The sequence below is a fragment of the Danio rerio genome, chromosome 5, assembly GCF_049306965.1.
Source record: "Danio rerio strain Tuebingen ecotype United States chromosome 5, GRCz12tu, whole genome shotgun sequence".
Classification (NCBI taxonomy): domain Eukaryota; kingdom Metazoa; phylum Chordata; class Actinopteri; order Cypriniformes; family Danionidae; genus Danio; species Danio rerio.
The window spans coordinates 53087781-53114699 of NC_133180.1; the positions used below are offsets into that span (position 1 = coordinate 53087781).

The 26919-nt window shown below is 35.5% G+C and overlaps 1 protein-coding gene across 1 annotated transcript; it reads right to left on the reverse strand.

Annotated features, from left to right (window-relative positions):
• Positions 1-2432: 2432 nt before the first annotated feature.
• Positions 2433-11864, reverse strand: si:dkey-172m14.1. Its single transcript, NM_001201438.2, is given in 7 exon segments — positions 2433-3629; positions 4595-4851; positions 9057-9153; positions 9325-9472; positions 10625-10685; positions 11236-11277; positions 11430-11864. Coding segments are annotated over 7 exon segments (1200 nt in total). The 5' UTR covers positions 11692-11864; the 3' UTR covers positions 2433-3296.
• Positions 11865-26919: the final 15055 nt, after the last annotated feature.

Here is a 26919-nt window from a genome sequence, read left to right on the forward strand (position 1 = left end):
TTAACCAATCAGGAGCTTGCTCTTGTGGGGGTGTGATTATGACGCATCGCCTGTTGTTGTGGATCTAGTGGACTCAGACACAGCTACAAGTGCATCAACGCTGTTTTTCCGCCTTCATTAAGTACATAAACACAGTTATTTTCCTAATAAAGTCTCTGTTAGCCATTTAGGGACGAAGCTACAGTCACAGGGCAGACAGAAGCTCTGGCCATGATGTAAATCCGCGTCTGTTCTGAAGTGAATTTGACGCGCTAATGAAGTGGGTTTTGACGTGCAAAAGCGAGTAAACTCAAAATGTTCTTGTGTCTATTTACGCGCGAATATAGTGATTTATCCATGTGTTTCGCATCTGGTGTGAACACAGCATGAAATTTCCTCTCATCCCAAATTTGACATTTTTCCTTTACTTAATGCAATTATTTTAAATAAGTTTCAATGCTCATTTAGTTTTATTATTTTTTTTCAGTGGTGGGCTCAGCTAAACACAAAAATAATGCCTCATTCACACTAGCAGTGACTTTGTAGCTGCGTGTTGCTCTGGGTGGCGACCGGTTGCAAACGCAGGTCCGTGTAGGTCTACAGCACAAAGAATACAACCTGCCTCTGAGTGAGCTGAGAGAGGATCACGTGAGCTCTACTGGTGCTCCTATTGGCTGTTGCTCAAGAAAGTCGCTCTTCATTTGCATAAATTTAAAGGAGTCCCAACTAGTAAAGAATCACTGAATGTCTAAAATGATTCGAAACAGTTATAACGTAACAGAAATCATGTGACTTTAGTCTTTGAACATGGCCATCACTAGGGATTACAGAAAATGGAGTAAGAGGAAATGTTTAGTGACCAGCATTTCTGCTAGCGAAAATGCTTTGCTGAAAGTCAAAGAAAAGAATGGCCATACTGGTTTGAGCTGATTGTAAAGCAACATTAACTCAAATAATCACTTGTTACAATGGAGTTATCTCTGAAGACATAGCACATTGAACCTTGAAGCAGAATAGCTATTTCAGTGCCACTCCTGTCTGCTGAGAAAAGCAGACTGAAGCTACAAACCTAACAGGCAAAAACTGAACAACAGAAGTGTGGGAAAAGTATGCCGGATCTGTTCAGTCTCCAAATGTTAAGACATTCAGATGATAGGGTAAAAATTTAGTCTGAACAACATGAAAGGGTGGATCCTTACTGCCAAATAAACATACCCTTAACATTGTGAAAATATTCCAACTTTCTAGTTTTTCATCAGTCTTTTGGTTTATTATGGTATTAAGAAACATGCGCATGCATTCTTTTATGGTGTGGTTTGTTTTACCTACTTGACAGGTGTCTACATTTCCTTGTTTCTGAAAGTAAACTGCATGTAAATAAAAGACATCATGTTGTAATGTGTGGTAATTATGTTTTCTGGAAGGGTCCAAAGGACATAAACAATCTGACAGGCAGAATACAAACATTTTGATTAAGTTAGACACAGTTGCAGGTTATGTTTTAGTGTTGGTAATGTGCAAACTTAGTAACTGTCCCAACACTTTGCTTGGTGATGGTCATGCTAGAAATCTGCGTGCAGCTAAAAATTGCATCCCTGTCAGATTATGCCTCAACTTATTCCCCAGTGTAGATTATTAGGTAGATTATTGTGTGGTATGGTTATTTTCGAAGGAGAATGACTTGGATTTGGGAATTCGACAGTGATTTCAAGAAAGCGATGCATAATTTGGCAGGAGTGTCTTTTTTTAATGATTAAAAAAAGTTTTTACTACAACTCAAGGTTTCCGTTATTCATTTACAATTGAGGGGTAATGAATGTTTTCCACCACACCGACTCTACCCCAATGTCATGCCCCAGTTAAGTCTATTGGAGTGAAACACCAATCAAAATTCAATCTTGCATAACAGATTATCCTTAACTAAAGATGTACTCACACTAGGCTTTCCAAACTGTGCCTGGGAACGTTTGACCTCCATATACCGGTTCATTTGACAAGTGGGAGTATGAGCGGTCTACGCAACTGGCTTCATCATGGTTGAATGAATGACTACTAGAAAGTTATAGACCCTATACATTATGGAAGAAATTTGGAGACAACATTAAAAAAAAAAAAAAAAAAAAAAAATTATGAATAGAAATTAAATTTTAATATAGACATTTTTTCTTATTCCAAAAATAACAAAAAAAAAAAAAAAACACAATTTCTAATCTTGCGTGCCTGTTGCATAAGATCTAGTCGCAGGAGTTCTATTTTTACGGTCTGCAGCTCAAATCAGATTCAAACTTTCGGCATACAGAGATGATCGGAACTCCATGCAGCTCCCGGACTACTCTACATTGGAAATGAATGACTTCCAGTCTGCCGCTTGTTGTTTGTCGAGTACAGTGGCATGAAAATAATGCTATTCTAGCTTATTATTAACTCTAGGAAGACAATAGACTTGGAAAATTGTATTTCAAAATAGTATTTTATTAATAAAATCCATTTTACCTTAATAGCAATCTAAAGCCTCGTACACACTGGACGCTTTTCATTTGAGATTATTGTCAACGTTTTTCAAGACTTTTTTCCAGATTCAAATGCAAGCGATTTTCATTGGCGTCGAGCAGAAGAGTATACAAAATCACTCCTTGACGATAGAGGGTGCAGAAGACAGAGAGTTGACACGATTGTTGTCAAAAAACTTAGAATCAGTGAAAGTGGCAATCTGACTGGTGGAGAAGATGAAAAAAAAAAAACGAACAAGATGCGTTTCTTTAAAAATGATGCTTTTACGCATGCCGTTTAGCGTGTTGGTGTGCACAATCACATTGGTGCCCTTTATTTAGTCAGAAACTTAAACTTACTCAAACTTTATTTGACAGAAAATGCAAACAAAAAGCGTCATGGTGTGAACGGGTCTTAAGGTTTCCAACCAGTGGTAATATAGCACAAAATCAAAGATAACCATTTCCAGAACTTAATCTAAGAACTAAATCTTAAGGCTGTTCTGAAGGCAAAAGATGGGTTTAACCCAGTATTAGCAATATTTACCTAACAAAGTGGCTGGCTAGTGTCAACATTTGAAGTGGATACTTTTAAATTTTTCAAAATTGTCCTAAGACAAGAATGGTTGTTGTTTAAAGGACAACACTAATGAACGATTTCGATTAACTTCAAATGAAGACTACTGTATATTACCTATGATATGCAAAAGTGCTCAAATTTCAAGGCACAATAACAGGCACAAAGCTTAATTGCATTGAGGTAAAACCCTGACAATATTATTAATATAGCATAGTACAAGAGGCTGTCAGTTTGGCTGGTGAAAGAAACTAATAAGGCGCATTAGGAAAAGATTCTTTAGTGCTTTGATTTTGATCATAAACTGGAGCAGATGGAGCCGGATGGAAACCAGGCAGCATGGCATTTGGATTCGGAAAGGTCCCAGCAGCGGTTCCTGGATAGGGTGGCACTGGATCATACAGATTAGGGTACAGTCCTGCAGGTGGTGGAGCAGCTCCACCAGGATAGGGCACTAGGTTAGGCTGAGGTGGCATGTATGGTGGAGGTGGATCATGCCAGGGAGGACACTGCTGTAAAGGTGGAATAATGACCACCGGGAATTTAACTGTCGGATCTGAAGCAAATGAAACATCCAGATAGACCTGAAAGACAGTCATGTATAGAGACGGTCAGACGAGCTGTGAAATGTGCTTTATGTTGTAAAATGAATGCATCTATAAACTATTACCACAAATGAACATTCATTTAACAGTTTCTGAACATTACAGCGATGATTCACCCAATTTTCTATTTTCATTTGCTCACCATTTACTCATCCTTAACTGGTAATAAACCTTTCAACACAAAATACAACATTTTGAAGAATGTTAAAAACCAGTAGCCACTGACATCCATTCATTCATTCATTTTCTTGTCAGCTTAGTCCCTTTATTAATCCTTTATTAGTCGCCACAGTGGAATGAACCGCAAACTTATCCAGCAAGTTTTTACGCAGCGGATGCCCTTCCAGCCGCAACCCAACTCTGGGAAACATCAACACACATTCACACACACTACGGACAATTTAGCCTAACCAATTCACCTGTACCGCATGTCTTTTGACTGTGGGGGAAACCGGAGCACCCGGAGGAAACCTACGTGAAGGCAGGGAGAACATGCAAACTCCACACAGAAACGCCAACCGAGCCGAGGTTCGAAACAGCGACCTTCTTGCTGTGAGGCGACAGCACTACCTACTGCGCCACTGCCTTGCCCACTGACATCCATAATAGAAAAAAAATGCCCACTGGCTGCCAAAATTCTTCAAAATATCCTGTTTAGTGTTGAACAGAAAAAGTCTTGAATGAGTGTAGGTTGTCAAAAGGTCTTTCATTCACAAAACTTTAAAAATGTTCTTCTCTTAAATACAATTCACAAATTTTGAAGAATGTTTTGTTCATATCTTCAGTCATTTTTCAAAATATTTATTTTGTGTTTGGCAGAAAGAAAAAGTGATTTTTAGAAGGAAAGTAAGGGCAGAAGGAAAGTGATATTAGGGTGAGCAAATAATTTTTTTTGGTAACCTGTCCCTTTAAATCTAACAATAATAAGGAAGACAAAATAGCACCTTGAGTTCGTATTGCACTTTTATAATTCTGCAGTTTTCAATGGTGACCATAATGTCATGCGGAAGCTTGATGTCCACCACAAATCTTGTCTTTCCTCCAGATGGGATGCAGTCTTTAGTTTCTTTGACTATGTCCTTGTGTGCATGAGTAGTGCTTCTTCCAGCAATGAACGTTTGTAGTTGTTTAAGGCTGTACTTTAGCTTGATATCACGTGATGAAGAGTTGTCAATATCAACAGAAACCCTTATTATTTCACCTGCAAAAATAAATAGGAATTAGAAACAACATATGTAAATAATGGGGGGAAAAGACTGATATTAGCATGGTTTACATCCAAATAGCAAATTTTATTTCATTTTGTAATTTAGTATGTAAGAGGAACAATTACTGTTACACCTTGCAGGTGCATTATTTTCTAATAACTCAATGAAAAAGTATCAATAATTGCACTTATACAATTGCCCCCACATCAAAGACACTGTTCAGATGTTGTATTTCAAGACACTTGTCAGATTTTTTTTCCTCAAACAGCTCCTGTGTGTGGCACTATTGTTTTATTGAACTCAACCAAAGTCTATCGTTTTTGGGGGTTTTCTGACTGTGTAATAACTGAAATCTTTCAGGAAAGTGATATGCGACTGTATCGCCGTCAAGACTCGCCTGGAAATATTTTAACTGCGCAATTCCCTGAAAATAATTGCACACCTTAAGGCAGTGGTCAGGAACCTATGACTCGTGAGCCACATATGGCTCTTTGAGCAAAAATACATGGCTCTCCAGCTGTCTCCCTTGAAATATATTTTACTGTAGAAAAAATGATAACTGTCACTAGAAATTTCCTGATGAAAATACATTTACCATTCCTTCTTTATTGTTTTTTTATAGCAAAATGAATAAAAACCCATGATGTTTTGACCAATAATGTGTGGCGCTGTGGATAACCTTGAATCAAGAAGATTAATCAACATCCGTTTCTATGATAACCTCGTGCATGTAAATTCAAACAACACTTATGAGTGGTGATGGCAAACACAAGAAACTCTGAAGAACAAAGTTTCTAAATGAAAGAACAGAAGCATTGCTTTTATTGAAAGCTCAGGTGCTCTGCTCTGTCTGACGTGCACAGAAAGCATTTCCTTATTTCCTTAAAAGACACTCACTGAGCGAAAGGCGAAAGAAGGCATGTGAAGGAGCACCGACATAAACTGTAAACCGGACAGAAACAGCTGCAGGAGCATTTTGCAGTCTGAAAGATGCATGTTTTGCTTGATCATTGCAGATTGAGAAGCAGGGGAAACCCTTTATGGATGGCAACTATGCCGAGGATGGCAACTGAACTGTTTGCGGATTTTCCAAACAAGAAACAAATAATTCAGAAAATGAAAAAGGTGGCCCTGTCTGCCAGAACTGTGCATGATCGACTGTGCTGTCAAGATGGCAAGTGAGATAGTGAGCGTGCAGATCAGTAAATTAACACTAGCGATTTGTTGTTTGGGGCCAAAATTAAATAGTTCAATAGTTATTTTTTTTTAATAATAGTGTTACGAACCGTACACTGTATTTTGTGCCTGTATGTTCTTTCTTATTAATCAGAAATTAAATAAATTGTCCTTTCTTCATTTACGGACTTGCTCAACATATGATATATATTTAAAAATGATGTGCATTAGCCAAAAAAATCTAAAATGTCTTTTTGCTGAAAAAAAGGAGCCCTGCCTTAGAGGTGCACTATAGTGAAAACCAGGGTGTACCAAGGCATAGAGAGTATATTATAAACATCAGTGTATGGAAATGGGCATACTGTGAACCTCTGACACCACTGTTTCCTCGTTCCCATGTAAATTCCAAGAGTGTAAAGCTCCGGTGGACAATGGGAGGACTAAACAAACTGTGACGAGACTCATAGGCCATGCCCTCTGCATTTGCATGTATGCCTAATTTGGGTCCTGACGAGCCGCCAAGTCATCAGTCTCCGAGATCATAAAAAAAAGCTTTGAGATCATTGATATGCACACCTCCTTTTGCATTTAATAAGCAATATTTTCTAGTGAGACAACAAAATAATTTCCTCCCTCAATTAGTCTTAAGTGTATATTTCACTTACTATTAGAACTGCAACAACGAATCGATTAAATCGATAAAAATTGATTATTAAAAGCGGTGGCAATGAATTTCATAATTGATTCCTTTTGTCGCGCAACACAGGGTCATGTAATTATTTAAAAAATACTTTAGTTGAGCCTGGAGCAGAGTGTATCAGTGCGTGAGAGAGACCATGTTCAGAGTTCGTGAGGAGGAAGGGAGCAACAAAAGGGTAAATCTCTAGAATCCTACTTTTGTTCTGTTTTGAAGGGAGGACTGTAAAGTCCCTGGTGCTAGTGTTTTACTTGTTATCCAGCTTGACAAGAATGACAAGTTAGCATTAGCTTGTTTACCTTTAGACCGGCAACTGAGAAAATCAAACTGAGCTTTAGCATTACACACAGTCAAAATAACTAAAGTTGAATCTATTTTTCTCCAAGTTCACCAGCCATTTGCATGTATTTGGGGAGTAACTGGTGAATTTACGTGCTGAATCCTGCATGTTCTGCTTTTTATGAATGAGGCATGCGCGTGGCCGCAAGTAAGCATGGTGACGACCATCTCACATTATTGATCTTGATCACTTACACGTTTTTGTGAACTGGTAAAACTTCTGTTTGAGATTATATCTTATTAAGATTATTTTTCTTACCCAATTCACAAATAATTTAACTTGTTTTAAGCAAACTCACTTAATTTTTAGGTGTTTTTTTTTTGAAAACAAGACATAATTTCTTATGCTATTTCATGTGTCTAGTATATATCTTAATTTAAAAATATTTAGATATTTGGATTGAAAACATTACAAAACTACTTAGTTTTTTTAATTTTATTATTATTATTATTAGTAGTAGTAGTAGTAGTAGTAGTATTAGTAGTAAAAGAATAACAGCTTAGGAATGAGCTTTTTGAATAAATGGTTGGAAATGATTGCTTTCCTTTTTTAATCCGATTCATCGATTAATCAAAAAAACAATAGACAGATTAATCGATTATTAAAATAATAGTTAGTTGCAGCCCCACTTACTATATGCTGGTGTTATTATTACATAGTAAAGCAAAGTATAGTGAAGTTTAGCAATAGTAAACATCCTCCCAAACCGTTTTATAGCAAAAGTAAAAGTTTCAATATATTACTACCATGTTTGTATATGGTTATAACTGAATGCAAATCTACCACAAATACAATTTTTATTTTTAAAACGTGAGCACCATTTTGTTTACTGTGTTTTACTGGGCACCGACAGCACGAGGCACATTCAAACTGGCCTCAGGGTGCAAAATGCAAGATTTAAAGATTAAACATTGATTCATCTCCACTGCGAAGAGGCTAGAGTTTAGTATATTTATCATGTTTAATGTGAAATTTGTTGCGTATGTTTCAACACACACTTGTACACTGCTGAATCGTGTACAATCACTCTGCTCAACTGTCATCTGGTCAGGCAGAGGTTGATACAAATACTATTGGATACACAAGACATGTTACTCTTATCTTATTAAATGTGGAAAAGTGTAACAATCAACATGGTGATTACAGCCCCGCCTACTAGTACAAGAGCCAATCATTAATCGCTATATAGCGAATAAAGCCTGTCTTCTATTACAGGAGCCAATCATCAATCTCTATAGATTGACAATACTGCAGGGAAGGGGCTCGGACAAATTTTGAGTTTCTGTAGGTTTTGTGTGATTTGGATGTTTAAAAATGAAACTAAAGAGACAGTTGATGTTTAATTTCATTGGTGATTCCTAATTGAAATTCAATCGTAAGCTTGGCAAGCAGTTTTGGAGAATTTGATGTTTCCCCATTAAGACAGAATGGTCGAGCATACTGCCGAGAGGTGTTTTAAAGCAGCCGCCAAGTAAAATGACTTGCCTTGAGGAACTTTGCTTGATATTAAGTCCTCGCTATGTTTTCTTTGACTAGCTTCAAAATCTAACACCAAACATCTCTATCACTCTCTTATGTCAAGTTTAATTATTATTTAGCCTTTATCCAGAACAGATCTGGCGAGCAAAATAGGTTACGCTACTCTGATTGGGTTTATATTTATCTGTGTTAAGCATACACCATGCTCTGTGTGTGTGAGTTTAGAAGAGTAGCGGAGCTCATTAATATTCATGACACGAGCCATATCATGGACAATCATGGACGTTCTGTTTCTAGGGGTATTTTATGGAGTAATAATTAAGCTTTTTTTTTTTAACTTACTGAAACCATAAACCCACTATTTAGATGTCAAAAAACAATTTCACTTAATAAACCAATGCAGTATAAGGCATAACTGTCAACATTGGATTGTAAAATATAAGCATAACCAAGTTGTTGGCATTACTAAACAGTGTCAAGAGTTTGGACAAAGAAAAAATCATCACCTAGCATGTAGCCTGTTTTGTCCGTTGTTACGGTCATTGACATTTTTCCTGAGCCAAAAAGTTTCATCTTCTTGTCTTCTGTACCAGATTGTGGTTGCTGTATTAAAGACAAAAAATAAATAAATAAATATATTTATATACAAACATATTAAATTTACTCTTTAATAATTTTACAAGCAGAAAGTTTTATATAATTAATAATTGATGACAGTGTATGCAATAAATAATCTCAATATCAAACACTCAATCATAGTATTAAAAATCATACCAGTAAGTGGTCATTGGTCCCAAAATTTCTGGGCGCAAAGTTAATTTCTGCTTGTGCACTTGATGTTGGCTTCCAAGACCTTTTTAGCTTTACCATCACAATGTACTTCACCCAACCATGAAATCCTTTAAAAGTCGGAGGCATATTTCTGAAATTAGGGGGAAAAAAAATGACTGACAAGCACAATGGTGAATAACATGATCGAATATGCATCAGCTTTTACTCAAAGTTTTAACATACATGCATTATAATTTATGTCTTCTTAACTCAACACATGCACCTCATTACTTAAGTAAATATTCTAGAATAATGAACAATGAATATGAGTTACAAGTGCTTTTTTCATTCATTTTCTTTTTGGCTTAGTCTCTTTATTAATCTGGGGTCGCCACAGCGGAATGAACCGCCAACTTATCTAGCACGTTTTTACGCAGCGGATGCCCTTCCAGCCGCAACCCATCTCTGGGAAACATCCACAAACACTCATACACTATGAACAATTTAGCCTACCCAATTCACCTGTACCGCATGTCTTTGGACCGTGGCGGAAACCGGAGCACCAGGAGGAAACCCACACGAACGCAGGGAGAACATGCAAACTCCACACAGAAACGCCAACTGAACCGAGGATCGACCCAGCGACCTTCTTGCTGTGAGGTAACAGCACTACCTACTGCGCCAATGCTTCACCCACAAGTGCTTTTTTTTTGTAGAAGAATATTATAATAAATTGGGTTCATTTTTCTCTTTCATCATATCATGATGGAACCTTGAGGAAAGTAGGATGCAGCAGTTGTATGCTCTTTCATATTTGCTTTGTATATTTTGTTTGTTGACTTTTTATTTCACTACATGCACACATTAAGAGGCCGAATTATTATGAGCCTAAATAACAGACTAAATATGTTGCTGGTTGGCCAGCTGAGACATGGACTCTATAAGACCCCTGAAAGCGTTGTGTGGTTTCTGTTTCCAAAATTATAGATTTTATTACCACTGAGTCTGTTTTACTTATCCAACTAGAAAAAGTAAAAAAGCTAACTTGGTCATGCGCCCTGCAGATAATAACATTACAAACCCCGAGAAAATAGCTCTGATCTCTGATCTTCCTACCCATTGATTATTAATACTGATTGCTTATACCCTAGTCTTAATGTGTGGCCTTGTTAGCAGTTCAAAAATGTTTGTTTCATCTGTGTCTGATCATAATGTTTGGCTCATCTGTGTATTACTCAACACAGAGCAACCATCATTGAAGATGCATTTTAAATGAAAGAAAAGTTTCAGTAGCATTACTCACTGTTGAGGCAGCTGAAATCTGAATGGAAAGACATGACTTCCTGGTTTGATCACTGATCCATCTGAGGAATATAGGACATCCTTAGCTTAGTAAGTCTACTGTCAGCAGCAAAAATGTCTCATGTAACTTTTTATATAATAATTAATTGACCCAGGACCACAAGACCATTCCATTTCTACTAATGTAGTTTTTTTTTTATTACAATATTTGTCAGAGATCTAAAATCTGAGGGTAAAAAATTTTAGAATTTATCCATACTGAGAATTTATCCAAACTGAGAATTTATCCATATTTATATATGGATATATTTCCGGCCCGAAATTATTCATACCCCAAGGGAAATTATTTGAATAATTTCAGGCACATATACATACATATATATATATATATATATATATATATATATATATATATATATATATATATATATATATATATATATATATATATATATATATACACACACTATATATATACACACACACACACATACACACACACACGTGTAACTTCAGACTGGTTTTGTGGTTCAGGGTCACGCATAGCTTGTACTTATTTGTTTAATATTACATCATTTATTAGTGCAAAATATTATTGAAAACTTTACTTACAAGTTTCTCCACTTACAAGTGTGGTATTCTTTTCACATTGTCCTGCAGGCATTAGACCAGTAGCAGTCTTATTATTTCCCAAACTTGTTACACAGATTGCACAGCATACTCCATATGCATTTTAACTGAATTAGCAGCCTAATAACGTTACTCCTAATATAGATGACAGTATTTCGTTTTTCAAGCAATCTCACCTTTCTTCGAGCTGTCCTGGATAAAATATTGCTTTTGTTTAAAGTATCTCTCATGGTCGCTGTAGGATCTTTCGTCATCCCCTGAGCCTTCAGTCCAGCGCACGTCCGCGTCGCCCGTCAGCTTCACAAACAAATTCTCCACGTTTATTTCTTTGGTCACTTCCAGAACAACTCGCCCCTCCACGATGTCTCCATTAGTAAAAGTATTGGTTTCGTTGATCGGGTCATAACGAACACTCAGCTCTTTGATTGATCTTTGCATTTTCCTGCATGCAAGTTCTCGTTCTCGTTTGCCAAGTGGGATTGAATCATGTAACTTAAAACGCAGGATGAAGGCGTGACGCTTCCTGGTTAGTAAAGACCATTGGTAAATACTAAAGATTGCATATTGCGACAAAACATAAGTGTTTTGTGTAGTGTGCGTATTACTGTAACTGTTAGTCTGACGTCACATCCGTTTTCAAAATAATATCCTTTAACAAATTTCGTCATGTACTTATTGTTTAACGTTGTTGTTGTTATTATTATTATCATCAGTATTATTAATATTACTAACCATATCTATGATTACTATCTTACTACGACTGGGCTAACCATTGGCTGTTCTCATTCAGCATTAATTTTAGAAATGTGATATTAATTTTCAGATTATTATCTCAACATTCTTTCAAACAACTACAACGAAAATGGCAAGCTGTTTTAACATGTATTGTACTAATAGAGTGGACGAACTAGGCTAAGGGTGAATTCCAACCTGAAGGGCTCATCCACTTCTTTACTAGTAACCTAAACAATTAAATGTTAGTAGCAATACAATAGTATTAGTCACCACAGTATTTATTCATAATATTTATTAAAATAAATAAATAAATACAGCTACTTGATAAATTCTAGCATTGAACGAATGTATGAATATAATTAAAGAACTAACTTAAGTTACAGTACTCTAAAAATAATTGAAGCATGAAAATAGAAAGGCCTACTAGGCTAAATGTAGTTATGCATTTTATAATTTGCCTGCAGGCTACAAATATGTTTTAGTTTGGTTTTGAATAAGTGTTAGATTCCTAATTGTTTATTATTGTTATCAATGATACATGCTAATAAACTTGTATTTTAAAAATAAGTATTTTTTCATACTTATCTTTTTTTTTTACATTAATTATAATCTCATAATAACTTATAAGAAAAATATTTGTTGCATCAAAGTGTGGTTACCATCCAACAAGCTACGCAGCAAAGATCAGTGCTTAAAATGTCACTTAAATGCACCATTTGACCCTCATAATTGAAAAGAAATTGAGGAGATTAACTGCAAAATGCTCAGTAGGTTGGCTACGGGCCTGTTGATTAAATGTTAAAATGGCTTGCCATATTACCTTTTTTTTTCTTTAAGGAAGAATGAATGAGATTCGACTACCAGCCACAAGATGGTGCTATTATTGCTGGTGTTGTTTTTTGGACTGTTGTTCTAGAACGTCAGTCAGGTAAAGCTTTGCAGTTTTAAATTTCAAGGATATTTTTGTTGTTGTTGTTGTTGTTGTTTCAATAACAGTTAACAATAGATTGCATAAACTTGGAACATTAGTAAAAAATTGAGATGTGTTACAATCTGCATAATACAATTTAAAGAATAAAAAGAAGAAAGAAAAACAAACAAAAAATAAACAAATAAAATAATAATAAAAAATAAGAGACCAGAGCGAAAACTATTTAAGGTTATACATTAAAAACATTTTTTACTTTTAAAATACTTTTTGTTTGTTATGCCCACTAAAGTGTATGACTTATAGTCCATAAGAATAGCTAGTATTGCATCTTTTTCCAAAAATTTACACTTTCCCATTATAATAAAAAAGATTAATAATGTACTGAATGCTTAACTTAACTTTTACCATTCACCACATTGCTTTTAAGACCAACCGCAGACGTCTTTGGTTAAAAGGGAGCTGAATGGAGTGAGGACCTAATTAAAAATGCTGGACTCTGCAGTTCTCTTTTTATATCAGATAATTTCACGCTATGCTGAATCATACACATCACTCATTTTTTGATTGCAGTAATGATTTCAGCAAAAACAGTTAAATATGGTGAATTAAACTGCGGACACTGAATACTAAAAATGAAAAATGAAAGTGTAAGTTCACATACCCTGCCATACAGGTGCAGTTCGCTGTCAGAATGCAGTTGTTTTGCTTGTTGATGATTACCCAGGCCTTGTACAGTTCCGTCATCTTTTCTTGTCTTTGGCTAGGCAGAACCTCGGATTTTACAAAGTTTTGAATCTGGTAATAATAGAATGCAGGCCTTTAACTTCTCTCTTGTAAAATCACTTCATGAGTTTCATGAGATTGTATATTTTGGGCTGGATGCTTGGTCATTTCATCTTATCCAGTATCCATTGGGAGGGTGCTATTGCAGATGGACCTGTCAGACGAACGCCGCTTACTTCAACGTTAATTTTGAAGCTCTACCCCTTTACACTTGGTTTCAAGGGCCAAGGGGAAGGGGTAGGGGAACAAGAATAAAATTGGGATTGGGCCTCTATTTCAAAACAATATTTTAATTATTCCGGTATATGTTTTATGCAGTGGATGCCCTTCCAGTACTGGAAAACACCCATACACACTGTCATTCACACACACACACACACACACTCATACACTACGGTGACTTTAGTTCATTAAATTCACCTATAGCGCATGTCTTTGGACTGTGGGGAAAACTAGAGGCACTCGGAGGAAACCCACGGCAACACTGGAATAAAATGCAAACTTCACACAGAAACGCCAACTGGCCCAACCGAGGCTCGAATTAGTGACCTTCTTGCAGCGAGGCGACAGTGCTAACTACTGAGCCACCGTGCCATCCATAATAATAATTATGCAGCTATGAGACGTAAAAAGTGTACTTAATATTTAAAAATAATTTCATTGTATGCCTCACTCACTGTCACCACACTTTTGTATAATGGTCAATCAAATATTGTGGACAGGATTATGTTTTGATCAAGTCAGGTTTTGCTTTTGGGTCTCAGGAAAGTGGTGTATAATGTTTGTTCTTCTACATGAATTGCATCCTTGCCCAGAGCAAAGAGAGACTCTCTGGTCTTCAGCAGTCTTTATTAAGATTAATGAACAGTTTGACATTTTTAGTCCTCTTCATGAAATCAATGAATGTAATACTCAGCGAGCCAATGGGGAGTGAACACACACACACACACACACACACACACACACACACACACACACACACACACACACACATGCACGTCTGTGTAGCAGTGACTTGCCAAAGGGTGTGTGCTAAATGTCCAAGCAGTAATCAATGCAGAGAAATTAGCTATTGATTGTGTATAGTTTTGTAATAGGTTACCTATGGGTTTGCTCTTTTAGAAAATCCCAATATTCCTCTTGCTGGGAATAAAGGCATAATAACATTGTCTAGCCTTGGCTGAGAGTGTGAAGACAGAAAGTGAGTTGGCTTTCCAGGGTCAAACTCTAATTAGTATAAAGGTCAAATTGGAAATAAACATGGTGCTAAAAAATAATGATGAACTTGGCATCAGATGCAAAGTTCATTAAAAGCTGTGTGGAATTCTGACTTCTGTATTGGCTTTTCAATGAATGTGATCTACATTAGATTCTCTTTTTTAAAACCAAGCTGACACGGTGAGAAAACTCACATCAATATTTTGTTTTACTTGTTCATGATGTAGAAGGAGAAAGGGAGTAATAAAGAAGGTCTAGACTGATATTTAAAAAAGAAAGACAATTTTAAAATTGGAAATTTATGTAAAGCAGCCTGACCAAAAAAAAAAACAGTTTAAAAAATGATAATGTACCAATGTATAAACTAATGTAATTTCTTCATTAAATAATCTCTAATAAAAAAAAAAAATAGCTTGACTACAAAATTAAATTGCCACATCTTTCAAGAAAAATCAGTTAGATATTTCCCAAATCGCACAGCTCTAGTAAGCACTGTCGCCTAAAAGCAGAAAGGCCTCTAGTTCGAAGCTCGGCTAGGTCAGTTTCCCCCACAGTTCAAACACATGCGCTATAGGTGATTAGAAGAAACTAAATTGACCGTAGAATATATGTGTGTTTATGGTTATTTCCCAGTACTGGGTTGCAGCCAGAAGGGCATTTGCTGTGTAAAACATATGCTGAATATGTTTGCGGTTCAATCTGCTGTGGCGACCACTGAGAAATAAAGGGACTAAGCCAAAGCAAAATGAATGAATGAATGAATGAATGATTATTCGAGTAACCATCAACATAATACAGTTCTGTAAAACTCTCTATTTACGCTCTATATATACGCTCTATTTTATTGATCTACTGTAAGCGCACAGTCCAAAGTGTTTGGTGCAGCTTAGAGCATGTCCAAATTTAGCTATTTTAAGGATATGAAAAATGGCTGGTGCACCAAGTGCATGGTTGAATAGACCATTTTAATGTGGTGATGTCATTGGCCCATAAACATTTCCTGCTTGTTGTCAAACTATTTTATTACTGTAACTAAAGGCAATTCAACCATAACTTAATGTTAAAACGGCCATCACAATATTATTTATCAATATGTGGCTCTTTTTGGATTCTCTGAAGCTATGGAAATCAAAAATGTAAAACAGCAAATACTTTAGGACCATTGTTTTTTGTTTACATCCCTAAAATGATCTATATTCTCTTAATGAGTTATGCATGTGGTTTGGACATAATGCCCATTAAACCAATAATCTGAATAGTCTGAATGCTCGTTCCTGTTAAGAGTGAATTGCAGTCACACCACAGCAGATTTACTATAGTACATGGTGGACTTTGTAAGAAGAAAATCTGATCTGGTGAGGAAATGGATCAACTCATGTGCAAGATTAAAAACCATCTTGTGTATATATATATATATATATATATATATATATATATATATATATATATATATATATATATATATATATATATATTTTTTTTTTTTTTCATATTTAAAGATATTTTTGTATTGCTGCACGTCCATGTGTGTGTAATAAGTAATGTATACACTCACACCTACTAACAAGCTCTTTAAAAAATAATAACAAAAAATATGAACACTTACCTTTTTGCCTCAAATTAGCAATACATTAGCAATACACCTTAAAGAATATTTAAAACATAATCAAAGAATAAAAACATATGAAAGCTAGCGAAACACATTTATCACTCCGGACTTTGTATTGCGTCAAGTGTATATAGGGCCATATGTGTATATTTTAGTGTGTGACCATTGACTCGCATTATACAGAAAACCAAGAAACGCAGAATCAGCTAAAAATGATTTTAATGTTCTATTGTAGAAATATAGTCACCTATCTTGGCCTGAGGTTAAATAAATTAACTGTGAATGTTCATTTTTGTGTGAACTATGCCTTTAAGAACTGGCATTTCCATTGGGCCTTTAGACGAATTACTCCATAACTAACTGGTGCGTATTTCAGATGCTGTTTCTTCAGAAGACTGAGTCCTTCGTACAAACCTTAAATCAAGCAATAGATCAGTCTCTCCGCATCCTCTTAATGCTGGGGTCTCCACCACACGATCATTACAGTAAAAAACTGTCCAAATTTGATTGATTAAAATGGCACCGGGCGACTTTAGCTAAACCACGCTAAGTGATGTGACACTGCAGCTTCCGCGTCATATTTCTGTCAAGACAATGATGGTAAAAAGTGTTGTTGCCGTGTGATATCTGACAAGCCATCTGCCCGGATACGAGCCTAGATTTATGACAGGGTTTTAGTAGGCTTTGAAGGAGCAGCGAGGGAAAAGTAGCCATTTTTGTGCTTTGTCACTTTTCGAATGACCGTAAATTGTGTTAAGGGGACACTTAGGCGGCTTGACAAACTGCTAGTCGTAAAGGTGTGTACTACGCTAGTTAGCTGCGGCCCCCGTGCCTGTCACAGTGTCTTAAATGTTTATGCTGTACACAGCTACAGATGCACTAGCTTTGCTGTATGCTAATATGAGATATATTGACTTTTTATGTCTATTGCTACTAAAATAAAGAGTCATATTGATAAAAACAGCTAAAATAGTAAAATACTTAAGGTCAGGTAATGAAAATAAAATGTATTATATAATGTAAATATATTATTTAAAGTGTTAATAATAAAAATAATGATTATATATATATATATATATATATATATATATATATATATATATATATATATATATATATATATATATATATATATATAATTGAAGTTTTGGATATTGATGACAATTTAAATTATTTACTTTAGTTGTAATAAAAAAATAGTTGCTGTTGTTGTTGATAATGATGATAATGCAAATATTAATGTAAGTCACTTAATTTTAATATAGTAAGTATAAACATAATTATGGCATATTTCATGCCATCAGCTGTACATTACTGTAATATGTGTATATATTTACTATAATACTGCATGCACAGTCTTTATTTACTTAATTTTCTACTCAACCGCTACAGTTTAATAACTCAGTCATTAATTTTCAATTGTTATTTTAATTAATTTATTTATGAAAATAATAAAAGATGAATCCACCACAATGCTTTGTTGTGATGCTTTCTTATTATTCTTTGCTTCATATTCATTCATTTCATCAAGCACCAGCAACAACAGCGTTAGATTGTCTATTAAGTGAAGACAGGAGCACAGAGGATTGAGCACACTTACAGAAACCCATTAGCCTAGTTACTTAGATTCACAGTGGAGAAAAAAAATCAAGCCAATCATCCAGCGCAGACCACACATGTCCACGAGAAATGTCTTTTGCCACTCACATCACCATCAGAAGGATAATGATTCTCAATCCATCATTAAAATCTGCCGGAGGGCTTTTGTCGCATCAGTCTCACACTCGTCTCTTGAGGCAGGTTGAGTCTTGCTTGACACGTTATTGTTTACACACAAAACCATATATGCAAAAGTGTGTGAGTGTTTGTAGGCCGCAATCTGTATAATCAGTGGTTTTGATTGACGTATGTCTGCCTTTATTAAAACTTGCAAAATGGATCACAATCACACATTGATTTTGGTATATAATGTAGAGGAGACAGGACAAGTAGAACTTTTGAGCTCTCTATATATAGGCTTAAGTTACAGGAAAGTTATCAAATTTGACACATTATTAAAAAACGGTCTGAATAGTAACAATCACAATTTTGGAGTTTCGAACTTACTCTATAGTAGCCCCAACTTTTCAAATTTCCTCTCATGTTTATGTTAACCATTGATGATGCTGATGATTCAATATGGTAAATTGTTCTCTGATATCAACATAGTGGGTGTGTTAGGTCATTTGTGAAAAATTCATCAGAAGCTGATTTATGCGCTCATTTATCACCGCGGGAATCAACCCCAGCCTAAAACATTCATGCTGCGTCTAAAATTGCCTAATACTCAGTACTACATTTGAATTTAAAGTACTACTCGACCGTTAGAAAAGTGTTCTATACAGTATAAATGTCAGCAGCATGAATGGAACTCAGACGTACTACATCCGCCATTTTGACATCATAACGTGACCTACCCACTTCAGTTGCATCCTTCACTCCCATTCATGAATTTTCTCATAGAGCATCATAGGATATCGTATTGTTAATTTGAACCGAGTTGTTTTTACGCAGCAGATGCCTTTCCAGCTGCAATTCATCTCTGGGAAACATCCACACACACATTCAAACACACACACTCATACACTACGGACAATATAGTCTATCCAATTCACCTGTACTGCATGTCTTTGGACTGTGGGGGAAACCGGAGCACCCAGAGGAAACCCACGCAAACGCAGAGAGAACATGCAAAGTCCACACAGAAACGCCAACTGAGCCGAGGCTCGAACCAGCGACCTTCTTGCTGTGAGGCAAACTATTATTTATTCAATTTCCCATTTATTGTATTTTATTAACGTCTACCCCCACCCCAACCCTAAACCCAACCATCACAGTAATGTAACAACAGTAGCTGTACCGAGTATTGTTTATGCTATTTATTAAATTACCCAATACATTTTATTTTTTAATGCTTTCTCCCCACCCCAACCCTAAACCCAACCATCACAGTAATGTAAAAACAGTAGCTGTACAGAGTATTTTTTTAGCTATTTATTAAATTACTCAATAAATTGTATTTTTTAATGCTAACCCCTACCCCAACCCTAAACCCAACCATCACAGTACTGTAAAAATATTAACTATTGTTATACAGTGTCATAAAAAAATGCTGCTAAATTGATTTGCATATCGCAATTTCGTCCTGCCGCGTATCCAATATAGACTTTGCCATTCAATGCGCACTTCAGAATCTCGCCCAAAGTAGTAGATCATCCAGGTACTTTTCACATACTGTTTTTCGAATTCTATAAATTTGAACATACTACTCGGCTCCCATACTGATTATAGCAGACTACATAGTATGGAAGTATGCGAAATCAGCAGCTTCAGTCTTGGCAATATTTGAAACAGTCATGAATATTATTGAGCTCTGCTCTGACACGATACAGCTCACGTCAGTGCCTGCTTTAAAGGCCTGGAGACATCAAGCCAATGGTTAACCATTGGGCAGCATCAGGCTATCAGTTATCATCTGCCTTTCATCAGGTTAACATCGAATAAAAAATCTGAAGAGTTGTAAATGAGTAAAACAATTCAAGTCAAGAGGGAACACACAAAAGCGGTAATTTAGTTGTATTTCTTGAATATTTGCAAATAAATTATTAGATTATCAGACATAATCTTGCTCAATATTTGTTCAATCAGATTAGATGTAAGGTTGAACTCATGAAACTAACAAAAGTTATATTTAAACACAATTTATGCCTCTTTGAGGTGCTGCTGAATTAATTTCTAATCCATATGCTACATTTTTGGATTCTGACAGCTGTAGATGAAACACATGGCTGCCTGCTTCACATAACTGCTCCTTTACTTTCCTGATCTCTCGTGTTTTCATAATAAGAGTCCCACATACATAGTATGGATCTTCGATAAACATGAAAGAGGGAAAATAATCCCACTAGGAAACATTACCAATTAAACACTGCCTGGCGTAATGATCCCGAATGCAATGTCATTCGCTATTTTCCATCTACTTAGTTTTATGCGCATTTTGGAGATGCGCATAAAAAAAAAACAGTTGATGAAAAATGTCAAGATGTGCATCAATTTTTTGAAAATGCACATAACTAAGTAGGATGAACTTTTTATTGGATAAGAAGAGATCTGCATGAACTACGATGGAAACACTTTTACCGAACAAATTCCAGTATGTGCATTAAAAAGGTCATGTGTTTTTGTTATAAGTGATCATGTGATGATAAAAATGTGTGTGAATGGACAAACCAGCAGGCTGAGCACACTGTAAAACATTTGAAATGTTGCTTTGGTCATTTTACAACACCTTAACATTTTATTATATTTTTTATTATCTCCAGAACTGTCAAGAGCGTCTGTGCTCCATGTCTGACGCCTTCAAACGCCACCACAAGTTCATTGCATGCAGCATTTGTCTTCTGAGGTGCAAGTCATTTATCGAATAAAGAAAAGATTCATGCAGCTTCTCCTAGAAGCAAATTCCACTTTAACTGTTGATATTTGCTGCCAGTTTTGGCTCATTAGATAGAAACACTGCTTTATTCACATAAATTTAATTTGCATTGGATGGAAACATAGCTACAGTAGTATTTGTTTTGTTCCGACTGGCCAAATTATCATCAGGACATATATGAAAATGAGTAAACAATGGTGTTTTAGGCTCACAGTATGCTATTTCCATGTATTGAGCTCTTATTATTTAGCGGGTATATTAAGATTTTTAATCAATTGCACCTTTAATAATTTTGACTCCTAAGCCTCGAAACAGATTTGGCCATTTCCCTCACCATTTTGAACGTTTTGTGAAAAAAGGCCTTTTTTCAAACTGCAGATTTTTGTGAAAATTTAGGCAGATCATCCTCTGACCATGGCCACAAAATGTTATGGATTCACAACGAAAAATATCAACAAATAGGATGTGTACAAGACATAACTCGGCACAATGCCACCTTGTTGTTAGGAGATATGACATTAGTTATTGCGTATAACTTCTAAACAGTTTATACTGAGAGCAGCATCCTCAGTTAAACAATCCCTATTTTAATACAATCTATCTGTCTTTTAGACATAGCCATTTTACATGTTGTTATAAAGAATTTTAATGTTGTTGATAAACCCTAGAAGTTTCAGTCACCTTTGATTAAATTTTGGCATAACTGTCTTTTTAATGTATATTTTGTGCTTGTTTTGTCTGTCTTTTGTATTAAAACTAGTCTCTGGAATAAAGAGAATATGTTAGATATTAAACTTGGTATGTGTGTATATCACCATGCACTAAAGGTAAAAGTTTTTAAAATAAAAGTTTATTTTCTATTTTTTATATATATTTTGTTTAAGTGGTTTTAATCGATTTCTTTTGTGTATAAAAGGCAAGAAATAAACAGAAAGACCACTGATACCAGTTATGCATTATCAGTCAGACTTTAGTTATAAACCTAGTTTTTTTTTTTTTTTTTTTTTTAACTCATTGGTGTGACATTATATTTGAGTGATATCATATTAAGATACACTGACAAAAAGTTATGGAATTCAGGTCAGTAGAGCAAATGTTTTCCAATAAATCGTGTGATTGCATTTTTCTTGCCATTTTGATTAAAATCATCTTTAAATGCATGTAATTATTTGTTTTAATTGGTCACAATGTTAATTGCTTGCTCTTTACAGCTTGACCCCTATATTGCTGCTTGCAGTTTTATAAGTATTTATTTTATTGCATATTATAAAATAAAATATATCATACATATTTTATAGCATATTATTCATATACTTATATTTATTGTATATTTACAATATTCTGTCATTTTTACATAATCTGATTTAATATTAAACCTAGATAGCAGTCTACATTTTTCATCAATAAAAGAATTTAGTAAGGTTGGTTTGGTTAACTTGTATATACAGTATGCATGCCATTGTACTGCAGAAATAAACCTAAAACATTTAGTAGCCTAACCCAAAAACTAGTCAATAGTGCTAAAAACGTTAAACAATGTAGATTTGTTGTGTCCTATCCATGCAGCAGCATTAATAACCATAAACACTAGATGGCACTGTTTGACCAGCAATGTAATGGTTTAGCCGGGTGTTTTTCGAGGAACTCCTCTCCTCACAGTGCAGACAGAGTTATCATTTACTAGTTGAGTAGGATCTGCCATTGCTGTTATCTTTTAATAGATTTGTACGGAGAGAAAAGCAGGTGCCTCTTGTTAATGTGTCCAATTGCCCAAGTTGCCTCGTGAATGTGGTGCATCCATCATTGTCTGCCGCTGTGACACCCTGTCATCCACCCTCAGTGGCACTAGCCATGCAGACGCGCCGTAACAGATGAGCTTCTTCATGGGCACACGCTTAACGCAATCACCACACACACACACACACACACACACACACACACACACACACACACACACACACACACACACACACACACACACACACACTGAAACACAAACTAAAACACAAACATGACACAAACTGTTTCTGGGTCTAGACACAATATCAGGCCCGTAACCAGTCTATTGAAAGGGGTGGTTCTGTTTGTCTCAAAAAGTGTCAATTTTTGCTGTTATTCGCCTTATTTTCTTTTAAATTATGAGGTATAAATACTGCATTTTAGATAAATTGTAAGCACCCATTTTTGCTGGATTAGCTTGTTTAATGGTGATCATAACCACACTTTTTGATGCAACAAAAAATTCTTCATTTCAAAGTACTATACTATTTTACCACAGAGTTTATTTATGAATATGCATTTTAAACGACATTACCACAGTTTTATAAATAATGCAACAGGATTGGTGTTTTTATTTATCATGTTTGAACAAAGAAATATGAAAAAAATACCTTTTTTTTAAATACAAATTTATTATCATACATCATAAAAAAAAAAATAAATAAATAAACCTAATTGGGAATCTTAAAATAGGTTTAAATTAAAAAAACTGAAGCCTATGAACAAATAAAAAAAAAAAAAAAAACTGCCCAGCTCATTTTCTTGGTCAGAATTTGTCCATTTGAATAATTTAAAATTAAATTTGTCTTAAAGACTTCTTCCTTTGGTTATTTTCACAATTTTTGATGGCATACTGTGTTAAATAGGACAAACGGGCTCTTATAGGTGCCAAATTCTGGACTTTGTCAGAGGTTGTGGGTGGCCCCCTTGGCTACGGGCCTTTCTATAAAACTTAAATTGATTTGTATTAATGCTATAGGGATTTGTTTAAATTTTATTTAATATTTATTAATATTTATATATAGGTTCTTCCTCAGAGGAGTACGGGGAGTTGCATAATCGCCTCACAGCAAGAAGGTCGCTGGTTGAAGAGTTTGCATATTCTCCCGGTGTTTGCATGGGTTTCCTCCGGGTAATCCTGTTTCCCCCACCGTCCAAAGACACGCACACACACCACGTATAGGTGGATTGGGTAAGCTAAATTGACCGTAGTATATGTAAGTGTTCGCGTAAGTCTAATGCTAACTAAGTGAACCAAAAAACCGGATCAACATGAGCTTAACACTTACAACAAGAAGTACAAGCATTAAGAGGAGCAAGAACATTCATTCATGCATTCATTCATTTTCTTTTCGGCTTAGTCTCTTTATTAATCAGGGGTCACCACAGCGTAATGAACCACCAAATTATCCAGCACATGATTTACACAGCGGATGCCCTTCCAGCTGCAAACCGCGAAACATCCATTTACATTCACACATACACATTTATTATTATTATTATTATTATTATTATTATTATTATTATTATTATTATTATTATTATTATTAGCCTGTGTCTTTAGTTTAGACATTTTAATTTAACCAAAATCAATCTTAAATTAAATTACAAACAATCTGCACAGTGAATGTTGGAAGTTACTTGTAGTCATGTGGACCTTTTTTTCTACAAGCTTTTTCTCAGCATAAATGGATGGTTACAGAGTAGAGGAATATGAAATCATGATGTAACAGTGATATTGCTTTATCCGAATGATAGATCATATTTCTGCATTGTTTCTGTGGTGATTTATCCTGTTCTTCATTGATGTGGCCACAGATGAGCTGTTTGAAGAAAGCTTGTGCTGCCTCTAGGTACGGTATGATTTGTTGTTTAGCTTTGTGTTAATGTAGTAAAGATGCACAACAAACGGGCCTTAGGCGAGCTTTATTAATATACTTCACATTATGAGCATGTCTCCATATGGCTTGCATAAGTGGAGGGGCATTTCACAATCGGTAACGCTTTGAGCTTGATTCTCTACAGTAGTAAACGCTGCATGGCTTTGATTTGTGAGCCTACACTGGCTCTGGACAGGTCTTTGAGTACCTTGCCACAGTGGAATGAACCACCAACTTATCCAGCATATGTTTAACGCAGCAGATGCCCTTCCAGATGCAACCCATCACTGTGAAACACCCACACATTCTTATTCACACATTATGGAATATTTAGCGTACACAATTCACCTGTACCGCTTGTCTTTGGACTGTGGGAGACACCGGAGTACCTAGAGGAAACCCATGTGAACAAAGGGAGAACATGCAAACTCCACAAAAAAAATGCTAACTGACCCAGCTGAGACTCGAACCAGCGCATTCTTGCTACTTTATTCGCACATCTTTTATGTGACAATCCAGTTTTGCGCATAAAAGTTATTTAGTATTTTTGGATAGAAACATAGATAATGGTTACAGGTTTTCAGTGAATATGTCATTTTGTATTTAGCTGGAGAAGCGAACTGTAAAATAAAGGATTTTAAAATTTTCATTTTGGGCTGAACTGTAATTTTAATATCTTTTAATACCATGTGATAGTCCATTCTTAGAGAGGTCATTGTCAGAGCGAAAGCATGATGTAAAAGACCAGAGCAACAATGCTCTCTGCTTAAAAAGAATCTTTAATATGGTCCTGGTCACCACTAGTCATTTTTCAATTGAAGAGGACAACAGGGCTTTTTTGTTCTTCTTGAAAAAAAAAAAAAAAAATCTTATTTTTATTTATTTTTGTTCACGCTAAGGCTCTTGAACTGAAGTTTTCTATTTTTTATTTTTTTTCTGTTGTTGGAAAGCAGTAAAGAGCACAGGGTCTAAGTTCCTGACCTCAGGTTTGACGGCATGCAGGTAATTATAACCATAGTTACTTGTTTTCAGGCTTCAGTTCAAATATAATTGCATTGCTGCTATTGTTAAAATCTTCTCGATAACATTCCTGCAAAACACAATTGAGTCTACTTTGTAATCTTACTAATGGTGAAATAAATAGATGATTTTTTTTTTCTACAGTCATTTGCATTATCAAGAGAACTGTTTTCCCTAAGGTCCAATTATTTTCTAATTTCTGTAACACACACATACACAAGCACACAAAACTGTTCAATGAAAGTTTTCATGACAAGTGATTTCATTAATCACCTCTCCATTATGATTTCTCTGTACTGAAAATGTGCTTACAGGCTCATTCTAAAAACATAGCCCTATATACATTTCTGGAGATCGTGAATTATGTAACCAGAAGTACAGTACGTATGGCTGCATTTTGTCTTTAAAACAATCACTACGGGTGATATGACGTTGTTCCTTTTCTTGCTTACCAGCTGACTGCTTACCTTCATGTGGACAGCATTTCTGCTGTATCAGTTTGTCCAGTAGTTCGGCATGTACATTGGAGTACTTGAGACACAGAGAGGAGTTGACCACTATGACAGGGATCGAGTCTGTGGAAAAATGGTTCCAGAAAGCAGGTAGGACAAAAACATAAGGCAAAAAATAAAACAAACAACAAGAATGAAGTTAGAATGTGGTAAAATCTGAAAACATGGTAAAAATGAGATGAGGGCTTTTCTTTTTCTGGATTACTTTTTTAAAAGAAATATCGGTTAGGTTTAGGGAAGTGGGTGGACGGGGTCAGTCGGTGCTTTTGAAAACACTATTGGTTGGGTTTGCAGAAGGAGGAGGGTTGGTCATTCAGTCAGTCATTTGTGACATTTACACAAGAACAGCAGAAGTGAATGGAACTCGTGAGAGTTATTTGAGATCTAAAAAAATTCACGAAAATAAACTGCAAAAAAAAAAAAAAAAAAATGGTAGCAATATCGGTAAATTTTCAGAATGAGTCTGAGTAGGAAAATGCAGAGCAGTAGGAGCCACAGAAACAGCACAAAGTATGCCAAACTTCCCCACATTTTTTTCCCCCAAGCTGCCATTCTAACAAAGTTATTTTTTGTGCTTCCCTTTAAAACCTAAATTGCATTACATTAACAACCTAAAATCTAAAACATCACTGTAGTAATAATACATAAGATGCGTTTGTGTTCTTGGTGTAAACTAAAAACAAAGATTAATGCTTTGATGATTCCATGAAGAACCCTTAATATTA